Source organism: Agelaius tricolor, unplaced genomic scaffold (genome assembly GCF_023055355.1).
Source record: "Agelaius tricolor isolate 1412-34295 unplaced genomic scaffold, bAgeTri1.0.p SCAF_6, whole genome shotgun sequence".
NCBI classification, from domain to species: domain Eukaryota; kingdom Metazoa; phylum Chordata; class Aves; order Passeriformes; family Icteridae; genus Agelaius; species Agelaius tricolor.
In genome coordinates, this window is record NW_027269266.1 from 46,462,370 (window position 1) to 46,474,623 (window position 12,254).

Below are 12,254 nucleotides of genomic sequence, written 5' to 3' on the forward strand. Positions count from 1 at the left end.
CCTCTTTTTCTTTTTTTTTTTTTTTATGTATTCTTTAGGACAAACAGAAGATGTGATCATGCTCCTGAATTTTGGGGTTGATCCCTCTGTTCCAGATGCACGGTCAAGATATGTCATAGATATCTTGAAAAAGAACAAAAACTTTGATGCTGTAAAAGAAGTCAGCAAGCATATTGAGAAAATCACTTCCTCTGGGAAGCAGACAGGTACTACTTGCAGTGTGTGCTTTACCTGTTTTAAAACTATAACCTTTAGGTACAAAATTGTTTTATTTCAAATAAGTTATTGTGGGTGTGTTTTATGTAACTTTTCCTGTGAGTTGTCACTGCGATCTCCTGCTAGTCAGTAGTGACCATTTTATCCTTGCTTGAAAGCAGCTGCTGGCTAAGTGATGTTTAGATCAAGCTTGGCATCAAGCACAGTTTTTAGGCTACATCTCAGTTTTCATGTGTGTATCACTTGTAAGTTTTTTGGAAAACACTGGGTTTCATTGTGCTTGCATCTTACAGCTCCTGGCAAAGTAAATTTTCTTTCTTTACTGTGGAGATCTCTGCTCTGGAGAAGGTTTTAGCACAGTGGTTCTCCATTAGGATGTTAACACCAATACCTCTGTGGTAATAATGGCTTTGCTTGGCATTTCAAGTTGCACTGTCTTTTATGGCCAGGATTTTATTTAGTTTGTGGGTTTTTTTTGGCGATGCACAACCTGCAACAGTTTTCTAAGCTTTGTGAAAATGAGAGGCTGGAGAATAAGCCTCAGCTTTACAGGTAACAGTCTGAGGTTAGTCTTTCTTTCTAAAAAGATGACCTACCTTGTCTCTCTCTTTGTCCCAAGAGATAAAGCTACTGTTTTGTTTGGTCTTTCATGTATCTGAATTCCTTGAAGCATTTAGGAAGTCCAAGCCAAGTTTTTTGGTGTTTAACGGCAATTTTTAGAACATTGTTTAAAATCTGCTATTTCCCATTACATTAATATCTCTATATCTCTTAAATCTTATAGGTAACATTTTGGTGTATATTTTTAGCTTTGTTTTTTTAATTTTAAGAGGAGAAATTCTTTTATGGCTGTATTTTTTCAATGGCAGTGGGGAATAAGACAAGCTCATTAAAAGTGTACGCTGCAAACATTACTGGGTTTAGTCATCTACTCTAAAAATTCCGAACAATTATATAATTGCAGCATTTTCCTGCCTGCATACAGAAGCTATTACAGTTTTCAGCCTAGTGAATTATGGTAAATGGAGTCATGGTTTGACCTCAGCTGCCAGCTAAGTACCAAGCAGCAGCTCACTCACTTCCCCTTCCCTCCCATGGTGGGTTGACATAAGAACAGTTTAAAAATTACCACTCCTATTATTATTGTTATTGTTATGAAAAGGAGAAAGAGAGAGGAATAAACCTCAAGAAACACACGTGGTGCACAGTACAATTGCTCACACCCCACTAACTGAGGCTCAACCCATCTCCAAGCAGCAATGGTCCCTTCATGGCCAATTCCCCATAGTTTATATAATGAACATGACATTCTTTGGTATGGACTATCCTTTGGCCAGTTCAGATAAGCTGTCCTGGCCATGCTTCCTCCCAGCTTATTGTGCACCTGCTCGCTCGTGTCCCATGCTCTCCATGTCCTCGGCAGAGCATGGGACATGGAGAAACGCTTGTCTCAGGGTGAGCACTGCTCAGCAACAACCAAAACATCACTGTGCTATCAGCAGTATCCTTGTCCTACATCCAAAGCATGGCACTGTACCATTTACTGAGAAGAAAAATGATGCTATCCCAGGCAAAACCAGAACAAGAGTGTATTTGATGAAAGTATCAAATTTCCTTTGGGGTCAGAAATCCATCATAGGACTGGCATTGGCAATAAGAGTTTCAGCCATCTGTTTTTAATCTGTCACTACACATTTCTTAGAGCCCTGGGATGTAATGCATTACAGTCTTGCCCTGAAAACATGCTGGCAAGGAAGTGGATTTTCAATTTCTGTAATGTTTTGCAGGAGACAATGAAAGTGCCACCGCTGATACAGATTCTGTCCAGGATGTTCTGGAACAGTTTGTCCAGTTCTACAGGTGTGAAAATGGAGCACATCATAAAAATGTATTGAAGGAAGATGCAGTTAAGCGATTTCTGAAATGGCTGTCTTCTGTGAAAGGTGCAGTGAGTTCCCAGTTCTCCCTTTCACAAAAATTAATTGCCGTGAAAAATGTGTTTGGTGCTAACATAAACTTACTGCCCTTTTACCCTTCCTTCTGTTATGTGTTTCTGTAACTTTTATGACTGGAACAATGTGCTTTTAATTATATTTAATGTTGTGTTTTGCACTTAGAACCAATGGAATATGCACAGAAATTCATGATGTATCAAAATGTTCAAACTGACTTGGCTGACAGCATAAGGATGGAAAGATATATTTTGCCGTTCCTTACTTTCAATTTAACAAGTTAATTGTTCTGAAATTAGTTTACAATGAGGTGGATTTCATTATGAGTCCTTGAGTGAGTTATGTTGTCTTGACTGTCTTGCAGAAATCCCTGAAGAAATCTCATGCAACATCTCCAGTGCCTGTGCTAACAGCTTCATAAAACAGTTGCTGGGGAAGCAAATGTGGCATAAAGTTTTGCTGCTCCTAACAGGGAAAGCTGATGGGGAAGATCCATCAGGTGGAGGACTCTTCAAAACCTGCAGTCTTTCAGATGTTGACATTGGCAACATTATCCAACAGTGTGAAAAATTGGACGTGCAAGTGCACCTCATAAGATGCTTGCTTGAACGAGGAGGTGAAAAACTGTGATATTAATGTGCTATAAGAGATGCAGTATGTTATTTGATATGTTGGGAGCAAGACAGTCTCAGAAATACCAACACATGGGGGTTTTGTGGCTCTGTATAAGTGCAGCAGCTTGTTGGAGTTCAATGCATTGGCTGCATCTGCTGTATGGGACATGGCGTAGTAAGGCTGCTTGGGTGGAAGATGTTTATCAAATGAAATTTGTCTCCTAGGGTTAGTAAAAGGCCAAGGACTATCATTGCCCCTGCACCTGTAGTTCCTTTTGGGCCTCAATTTCTCTGTCTTCAGCCACAATATTGTCCTGGTAGAAAGTGTAAGCCACGGTTTTGAGTTCAGTCTGCTGTTATGCTACAAATAGGGGACTTCTTCATTGATTTCAGACATGACCAGATGTCTTTCTTTTTTTAACTAGTGTAGACATCATCATACTTGGTGTTTTTGCGTGAGCTTATTCCTGGGATCCCTCTGGCATATTTCATTTAATCTTATAGCTTGATGTTAGCTATAAGTTATGGACATGTGGTCCTGTTGAAGCCTTTTGAAGGCCACTGGAGCAAGGAGGCCTCTTGTTTCAGTCAATGACTGACTGACTTGGAGAAGATATGTTCTGGCCTTTATGTCTTCCTATCACAACAGAAGGACTGGTTGTTCAGTTTAATGGGAGACAAGGGGAAATTATGAAGATCTTCTTACTCACAAAGTGTTTTAACAGATACACATAAAAAGCTGGCAAAAAAAATACCCCTCTCACCTGCCTGGCAGTCAGCATCTGACTGCATCTGTTCAGAGCTTGCTGCAGTTAGCAGGTTGGTGTATGAGTTTTAAAGCCTGATATTTTCCTGTCCTTCACACCAGCTCTGCCTGATGGTCTTGGAACCAACTCTGAAATACCACTGAAAATATGCCTCAGAAAGAATTACTTTGAACTGGCATATTTGCTGCTGACCAAAGGTGCGGACCCTCGAAACCTCTCTGTTACACAAGGAGATACTCCTCTGCATGCTGCAGTTTTCATCTGTTTAAATAAAAAAGGTAAGGCTTTTGCTGTTGGAAACATTCCCCATTCCTTACCTGCCCGTTCTGCTGTTGCAGGGAGGGTGGATCAGGATGTCTGACCTTGTCTCACTCAGCCCCCAAAGGAATACACAGCTGTTAAGCTGATGTGTTCTGCTTTGTGGCTCTGTTGGCTGGGACTGTGAGGAGAGGTAATGGCAGCTCAGGTGCCATGGGGGAATCAAGGAAGGCTCCTCTCTGAAACCCTGTAAAATGAGTGCTGTGTGGGTTGGAAGAAACAAAGGTAAAGTAAGAGCAGACTATGGCAGCAGACTTTGGAGGAAATCCTGCAGTGGCATCTGAAATCTGTTTATCAGTTTTTGTTCAATCATAAATCAAGTAAAGTTTTGTTCAGGGGAGGAGTGAAAGAACTGTAGGGCTTATGTAAAAATATAAAAAGTTAGGATAAACTGTGAAATTGATCCCCTAAATCAGGTTTGATTTTAAGTTAGGAAAAAATGCATTTTTGAGTTGAAGGATTAAAATTATTTAAAATATTTAATTTATTAATTTTTAAAACATAAACATTTCATTGAATAGCTTTAGAGAGATTACAAGCATAGATAATGCCAGTTGTCATTTTAAAATTAAAAGATTAAGAAGTCCCATGACAATATGTTCTCTGAAGTATTTTTCACTGTGCAAAGTTTTTGATGTGCAATTTCTTTACAGTGATTTTGGCGTGCCACTATTTTACAGCTAGAATATAAATGTTTCACATCTATTGTCTCATTTAAATCACATCTATTATCTGGATGAAATCTAGAAAGCTGTAGAATATATATGTATTTTTCCCCCCCCCAGGGAGGTAACTAATCTTATTTTGTAGGAAGTTGCTCCAGGGACCTCAAATATCAGGAAATATTTGGGATTTCCTGCAGGTTATTTTAGTAAAGCAAAGTTATCTGCAGCAGATTACTTCTGGGTGCCTTATTAAAGTGAACCAAATGACCCCAGAGCACTATCTCAAGCTGCTGCTTGTCTGGATGACAGGGCACCAGTGTCCCTTGGGAAGCAGTCAGGGCTGATGTTGGAAAATGAACAAATCTGTCTGTACCCAGAGGTTAAAAGAGGAATGAAATTGACTGCTGCTATGGGAATAATTGCAGCACTAGGAATTTCTAAAGCTTTGTATTGTTTTTCCTGAAACTTGGGAAAGCTTAGTTTTGAGTTGTTTCAGGTGAGCATGTTTTATAAACATGAAATGTAGATTTTGTTTTTCTTTTTAAAAGCAACTGATTTTCATTTCCTAGCAGCAGAAAAAAAAAAAAGTATTGAAATTGTTGGCATGCAATGCAGACTTATAAAGCAATTTAGTTTATTTTCTGTTTGTTCTCCTGCTTTCAGATGGCATTGGTTTAAACATCCTAAATTATCTGCTTGACCTCTTTGCTTCAAGACCATCTGACTTTCCATGTCTTAATCCAAACATACAAGATGACAATGGAAATACAGTGATGCATATTATTTTCCAGAAAGGATTTTCAAAGCAGACTAAGAGAATAGCAGAGTTATTGGCAAAATTTGACATTAACTTCAACATAAAAAACAAATCAGGAAAAGATGTGATGCATAGAATTAAGAAGAGAGATCCACTGCTAGAAGCCTGGAATAATGCCACACAGGAGAAGAAGAGGCACCGCCAAGACAGAGCAGGGCAGTTGGTTAAAGTATCTAAACCCATTCCAGCCTCTGAGATTTCACAGTCAAAGAGCACGGGGCATTCTTCATCTGGGTTCTCATTAAAGACACCATCTGGCAACGCAGTGCATAATGATTTAAAAACCCCATGTTCCATGAAAACAAAAAAGGGTCAGTTGGCAAAGCAGGAAACAGAAGGAATAAACAGCCCCTTAACACTACAGGAAAGTCTAGTGCAGGCAATCACAGCTTTAATTCAGCAATTGAAAGTGAGCGACACCCTGAAAAAGGATCATCCTCTGGTACAAAAGCCATCTTCAGCCCAGACTAACTCGGAAGAGGGAAGGAGTTCCTTGCAACCTTGTGGTAACATAGCTCATCCTGAAAGAAAAGGGGACGACTGGGAGAAAAAGAAGGGTGCAGGGGAATTTAGTATGGCCCTGCCTAATGGAGAGAAGGAAGAACTAGAGGAAGAAAAGGGGAAGAGTCTGGATATTGAGGCGTATGTGCAGGAGTTTGATAACATGACTTGGGAAATAGAGTGCACTCCTGAAATGTTAAAGACTTTGAGCAGTAAAGCTGTGCCTCATTATCTGAAAGCTAAAACCATCATGACAATTAAGCGCCTTGGCAATGGGGAATGGTCTAGGGGCCTCCAGAAGCCACTGAAACACTTGAAAGCTGATATCCAGCTGTATGAAGCCAAACTGGGCAAAGGTGCAAGAATGCTATGGGAACTTGCCATTGACTTTTCTCCTCGTTGCAGTGAGAGTCCAGAAAAGATCATGGAGACAGAACAGACAAAAAGTCGTCTAGAAAAATCAGGTAGAGTTTACACAGAAATAATTAGAATTTGGGCCATTGTTCTTGACCACTGCAAGCTGAACCGTGCCTTAGAAAATATATGCATTTCCTACAACCGTGGCTTATCCTGCATTTTGAGGAAAAAGCTCAAGGGTATAAGCGAAGGGCTTCAGAATCACAGTGTGACAACACAGAAGCGTGTTCCACGTTGTTACATTGAAGACATGGAGGCAGAAAAATCAAAAGAACATACCATGCCTGAGTATTTCCCTCCAGCTTGTGCAGCAGAACTGGAATACAATATAATGAAATTCCACAGCTTCAGTACTAACATGGCGCTTAACATTATAAATGATGTGCAGTCTTCTGTTGATTACCCTTTCCGTGTTGGGGAGCTGGAGTACGCAGTGATTGATCTCAATCCAAAGCCTATGGAACCAATCATTTTAATTGGGCGAAGTGGGACAGGGAAGACAACTTGCTGCTTGTATAGGCTTTGGAAGAAATTCTATTCATACTGGGAAAAATCCAGCTTGGCAGGTGGACCTCTGTTGGAGAGGCAGACATGGCAGCAGAGGCAGTGCAGTGAGGTTGAAAAAGCCAGTTCAAGGAAGGAAGAGAGTGAACCAAAACACGAGAGCGATAATTCAAGTGAGGAGCAGGTGAGTGATGAGCAAAACCAGGACAGCGAGGATGAAAAGGTTCCCGTAGGCACAGCTGGTGCAGAAATGAATTCATGTGGTGACCATGAAGAAGATCAAACGTGTACTGCAGAAGCATCAAACAAACTGGAGCACCTGCACCAGATCTTCGTAACAAAAAATCCTGTCCTGTGCCGAGAAGTTCAGAAGAATTTCATTGAACTTAGCAAGTCTTCCAAGGTGACCAGTCACTTCAGACCTCTGGACCCAAACATTCACAGGCTACAAGACATTAAAGATGAAAATTTTCCACTGTTTGTCACCTCCAAGCAGTTGTTGCTGTTACTAGATGCATCCATGCCCGACCCATTTTTTCCAAGAAATGAAGATGGAAGTCTTAAAAGAGCAATTGTTGGTTGGAGTCCTCAGGAAGACTTGGTTGTACCAAATTGGCAGGATGAAGATGAAGAAGGTAATCTTGAAGCAGAACATGGTGATGATGGAGGAGCTGCAGATGCATGCTCTAAGGAAAATGATCCTTGGACTTTTGTGACTTACAATGTATTTGCAAATGAAATATGGCCAAAAATGATAAAAGGTAAAAGCTTGTACAATCCAGCACTGGTTTGGAAAGAAATCAAATCATTTCTGAAAGGCTCTTTTGAGGCACTGAGTTGCTTTGGGGGCAAGCTTACTGAGGAGCAGTACAAAAAGCTAGGCCGAAAGAGATCACCAAACTTCACGGAAGACAGGAGTGAGATCTATAACCTCTTCTGTCTTTATCAGCAGATACGATCACAGAGGGGTTACTTTGATGAAGAAGATTTGCTGTATAATTTATCTCAAAGACTTTCTAAGCTCAGGGAGCTGCCATGGTCCATCCATGAGTTCTATGGTGATGAGATACAGGATTTCACGCAAGCTGAGCTAGCCCTGTTGATGAAATGCATCAATGACCCCAATGCCATGTTTCTGACCGGTGACACTGCCCAGAGCATCATGAAAGGAGTTGCTTTTCGTTTTAGTGACCTCAGGTCGCTGTTTCATTACGCAAGCAAGAGCTCTGTGAACAAGAAGCAGCGTGTTAGGAAACCGAAAAGGATTTATCAGTTGTACCAGAACTACAGGTCCCATTCAGGTAGAGTAACAAATTTATTTATGATCGGAGCCTGGGCTCTTAAGATGTTACTAATAATTGAAGTTTTCTGCTGGCCAGTTGAAAGCCAGTCTCTATGTGGCCTGTTTTTCAAAAAGATCAGATGGACAGCTTTTTCTGATATGTCAATTCTGTTGTTTGAAAGCTCAAGTGGAAAACCAAAAATGAATGTTTTTAAAATTGTAATTTTTTGAATTCTCATGCTTACTGGATGCTTTGGCTGTGTTTGAGGGAAAAATTAAGAAATTATCTTTCCCATTTCTGTTGTCCTAGCACCCAAAGCACTAGATTTTGCAGCATTGGTGTGCTGCTTCTACTTTCCTTACTTGTTTCCCATTTGTGATCTTTATTTTGTGAGAATGCTGCCAAGCCACTGTAGCATGTTTTCTGATCTTTAGAGGCCCAAGAATGACATCCACTCAAATTGGCAGAAACATAAATTGAAGCTTACAGCTTCAGCCTTCCCTGATCAGTGTTTTTGTCATATATCTTGATTCCAAATTTCTAGCAGAAACTTTTAAAAGTGTGTTTGCAAGGACTTCAGGCTGAAATGTAAAACCTTTATTGTGCTTTTTGCAGGTATTCTCCGTTTAGCATCTGGAGTGGTTGATTTGCTCCAGCATTATTTTCCAGAATCTTTTGACCGCCTTCCTCAGGACCGTGGTCTCTTTGATGGGCCAAAACCTATTGTCTTGGAGTCCTGCAGTGTTAGTGATCTAGCAATTCTGCTGAGGGGCAACAAAAGGAAAACACAACCCATAGAATTTGGAGCACATCAGGTTTGCTTTTCTTAGGCTTTTTGCAGATTCTGCCAGCTCTGTTGCTAAATAATAGTCTTGTATGAACTGCCCACAACTTTCTTTTTTAAGCCCTTGTCTCACTGATAAATTAGGCATTTCAAGCTTAGAAACCTTTATTGTGTTGGTTTCTGTTTCTTCTTAATATGTCTGGTTCTTTCTGTTCTTTTTTTGGTGTGAGGTATTGTCTGACCTGTTCCTTTCTAACTCCAAATATTCTTACACCAGATCTAAAACTGCCTGCACATACCACGCATTTGTCAGTCTTCTAGTGGCAGCTTTGTGACCTTTTTTGTGGAGTGTGCTGAAATGTCTTTGTGAAATGTTGTCTAGTTTTTGAAAGGCTCTTGTATTATCAACATGTTTGTCTTTCTGTATGCAACTGTTACTTTTTTTTTTCCTTTTTGCTTTCTAATGTTTTTTTATAATGTATTTTATGGCAGGTGGTATTAGTGGCAAATGAAACTGCAAAGGAGAAGATACCTGAGGAACTTAGTTTGGCACTTGTACTGACAATTTATGAAGCAAAGGGCTTGGAATTTGATGATGTCCTCCTTTACAACTTTTTCACAGATTCAGAGGTATTTAATTCTTATCCTTTTTCTGCGTTTTTTTTCTGAAGTCTATCTTTCTAATTAATGGTTCAGCTGGGAAAGTATTCCCTCTTTTCTCTGAAGATGAATGGTCTCATCAGAGTGGAAAACAGAGAGGTCACAGGTTTATTAATTGAGAACGTGTTTCCTTAAGTGCTGCACTTTCCTTCAGGTTTACTGTTAAAATTTAAGGGAGAACCTTGGGGTACACACACACACTCTTCTGCTGCACACCAAGACTACTCTTCTGACCCCAGCTAGGCAAGTATTCCAAGTATTCCTTACTTAACATGCTTGCAGACACTCCATGTACCCACGACTGAGTTACTCTGTGATTAAACATTCAGTGTGAACAGCCCTGTTGCAGATGTCCTCTGCCTCTGCTCCTCAAAACAATGTCTCATGTGGTTTTCAGCAGATGAAAACCACAAGAAAACTGAGGGCAGCTTACTGGTGCCCCTTCACAGAGGTTAGTGAATGTTATGTGATGAGGGCAGAAGGAAGGAGCTTGAGGTAAATACTGGCTGTCACAGTAGATTTCTCAAAGTTGATTTGTTTCTGGTGGTGCAAGTTGTAATCAGGAAAATAACAAGCCATTTATCAGGATTTAGAGAAGCAGTTTAGCAGAATTGAGTTGTGTAGAGCATTTTAGCTTAGACTAATGTATGTCAGGCCTGGAGAACTGTTTTCATACAATTCTTCCGTGTTTCTGTGAGTCATGAGTAATTGAGTTGATTTGAGGAGCTAAACAAGCAGGCAAGAAAGCAGCTCACCCTGAGGTTTTCTAATTTAGAAAAGCTGAATCTCTGAACCGTTGTAAACACAGCAGTGTGGCTGTGTGCACTTCGTAAAGTGATGGGTTTTCTTTTTATTTGTCTTGAAAATGGGATTTAAGAAGAGTCTTGTTTCAGTAAGCAGTTGTGAATGAAAAATCTAGAAGGCAAAAAAGCCAAGCCCCCAAAACACAGCAAGCTCTTGACCAAACTGATACCTTTAGCTGGTTATCATGTTACAATCTATGACAGGCTTAGGAATATCTTCATTGATGATTTTTTCAAATCTTAACTTCAAAATACATTTTTCAGGAAAGGTTTCCTGCTTTTTTCCCCCATGGGAAGACAGTTAACTTGTTTTGTGTTGCTGAAAGCTCAGCAACATATAAATTGTAAAAATGTTATTTGAGCCTTATTATGAGTATTTTTCATGTTGTGCCAGAAACTTGGCAGTATTTAATCACATTTCAATTAAATGGAATTTTCTATACCAAAAGGGAAAAATGAACATCACTTAGAACATAGTCATGATTTTAAGGTTATTAGTTTTGCAGGGGATCAGGAGCCTGCAGAGTAGTGTGATCAGGAGCTGGCATTTCCTACATGGCATGAGAGTGCACAGCACTGATCTGCTGCCACACTTAACTTATAGTTAGGAGTGCCTGTGCATATTTATAGACATCTTTCACATGTCTCTGTGTTGGAGTTCAATATTTTCTGACCACGCTTTTTTAGACTTTCCCCATGAGTGGGTTTTTTTTGCTCACCTCTGAGTGTTCTTACAAGAGGAGGTGTTGGCAGGTGCCATTCCACCCCCTGGCTGAGACCAGCACTAGCAGTTACTGGTGTTCAACACGAAGCTTAATACATTCATCACATGAATGACCAGCCAGATCTTTTCTGGGAGCCTTGAGGATGAGAATATACACCAGCATGGGATATGTGTGGGTCCAGCTCACTGAGCTTGTCAGTTTTGTAGAGTCAAGGAGACTTAGTGGCTGCCCTTCCTAACCTGCAGGCCAAGATCTCTCCAATGTATTTTAGATAGTAGATTTTAGTATGACAAATTGCAGCTTGTGAGTGTTATCCCACCACCATTTACTTTTCATTCTGCCCCAAGCTGGCAGGGAGCTGCCTGCCCCAGCAATCAGCACACCCCGCCTCAGTGAGTTTGCCTGCTGTGATATCAGGGGTTTATAGGAGGATCCTTGTCCCTAGGTCTAAAACTTGACCCTCCTCCATGGTGAAGGTAACATGACTTCCTCCACAGAGGGATCATTGTAAGGGTGTTTAGCTGAAAATGTATAGTCCACCTAAAGAGGTTTTCATGTTTAATATCAAATTACTTATTTGATATATTGAGCATTGCATATAATTTGGATCTAGAAGAGTGATATAGCGGTATCCTGAAATCCCAAGGCAAGCATAATATAGCAATGACAGTATACATTGGAATCAGAATACAGATATGACTCTCATTAGTGCTCCCTGTGTGTACATGTACATACACACACACACGCACACGCACACACACACACACACACACACATATATATATATATATGTATGTATTCCCATTGGCTTCTCCATCCTGATGCTGGCCATCCCCAGTCCCTGAAGAGTAATATGCAGCTTGTAGCCAGCTCAAGCCAGTTGCACTCTGAAAGGTTTGTTTTCTTTGCTCCTCAGATTTTCTGCAGTCTGTTGGGCTGATGCACATCTTCGCTTTTGCCTGGGCAGCTCAGGAGGGTGTAACTCTGTACTAGCTGTTTTAGGGAAGGTTGTTTATATTCCTTGATGACCATCTGGTACAGACAAGTATCTCAAGCAAAGGCTGTGTTGAGATAAAGTTCAGCTTTCTCATTGAAAATTGATGTTTATTCTTTATATTCTTCCCTGAGATAATTTTCTCCCCCAGTCTTCTCCTCTGAGCCTTCTTCTCTTGTAGGGATGAATAGGTCACACCATGCAATCTTATCTTGTGCATATGTAGGCAGTAGT

The 12,254-nt window shown here is 40.4% G+C and overlaps 1 protein-coding gene across 3 annotated transcripts in view; it reads left to right on the top strand.

Annotated features, from left to right (window-relative positions):
- TRANK1 (tetratricopeptide repeat and ankyrin repeat containing 1) overlaps positions 1-12,254 on the top strand; it is a 51,873-nt gene that overhangs the window by 23,234 nt on the left and 16,385 nt on the right. For all 3 annotated transcript variants that reach the window (XM_071429671.1, XM_071429672.1, XM_071429674.1), the window contains 7 exons: positions 39-206; positions 2,004-2,159; positions 2,533-2,784; positions 3,651-3,827; positions 5,196-8,072; positions 8,670-8,869; positions 9,331-9,468. In XM_071429671.1, coding sequence (XP_071285772.1) covers positions 39-206; positions 2,004-2,159; positions 2,533-2,784; positions 3,651-3,827; positions 5,196-8,072; positions 8,670-8,869; positions 9,331-9,468 — 3,968 coding nt within the window. The remainder of the gene's footprint in view (positions 1-38; positions 207-2,003; positions 2,160-2,532; positions 2,785-3,650; positions 3,828-5,195; positions 8,073-8,669; positions 8,870-9,330; positions 9,469-12,254) is intronic.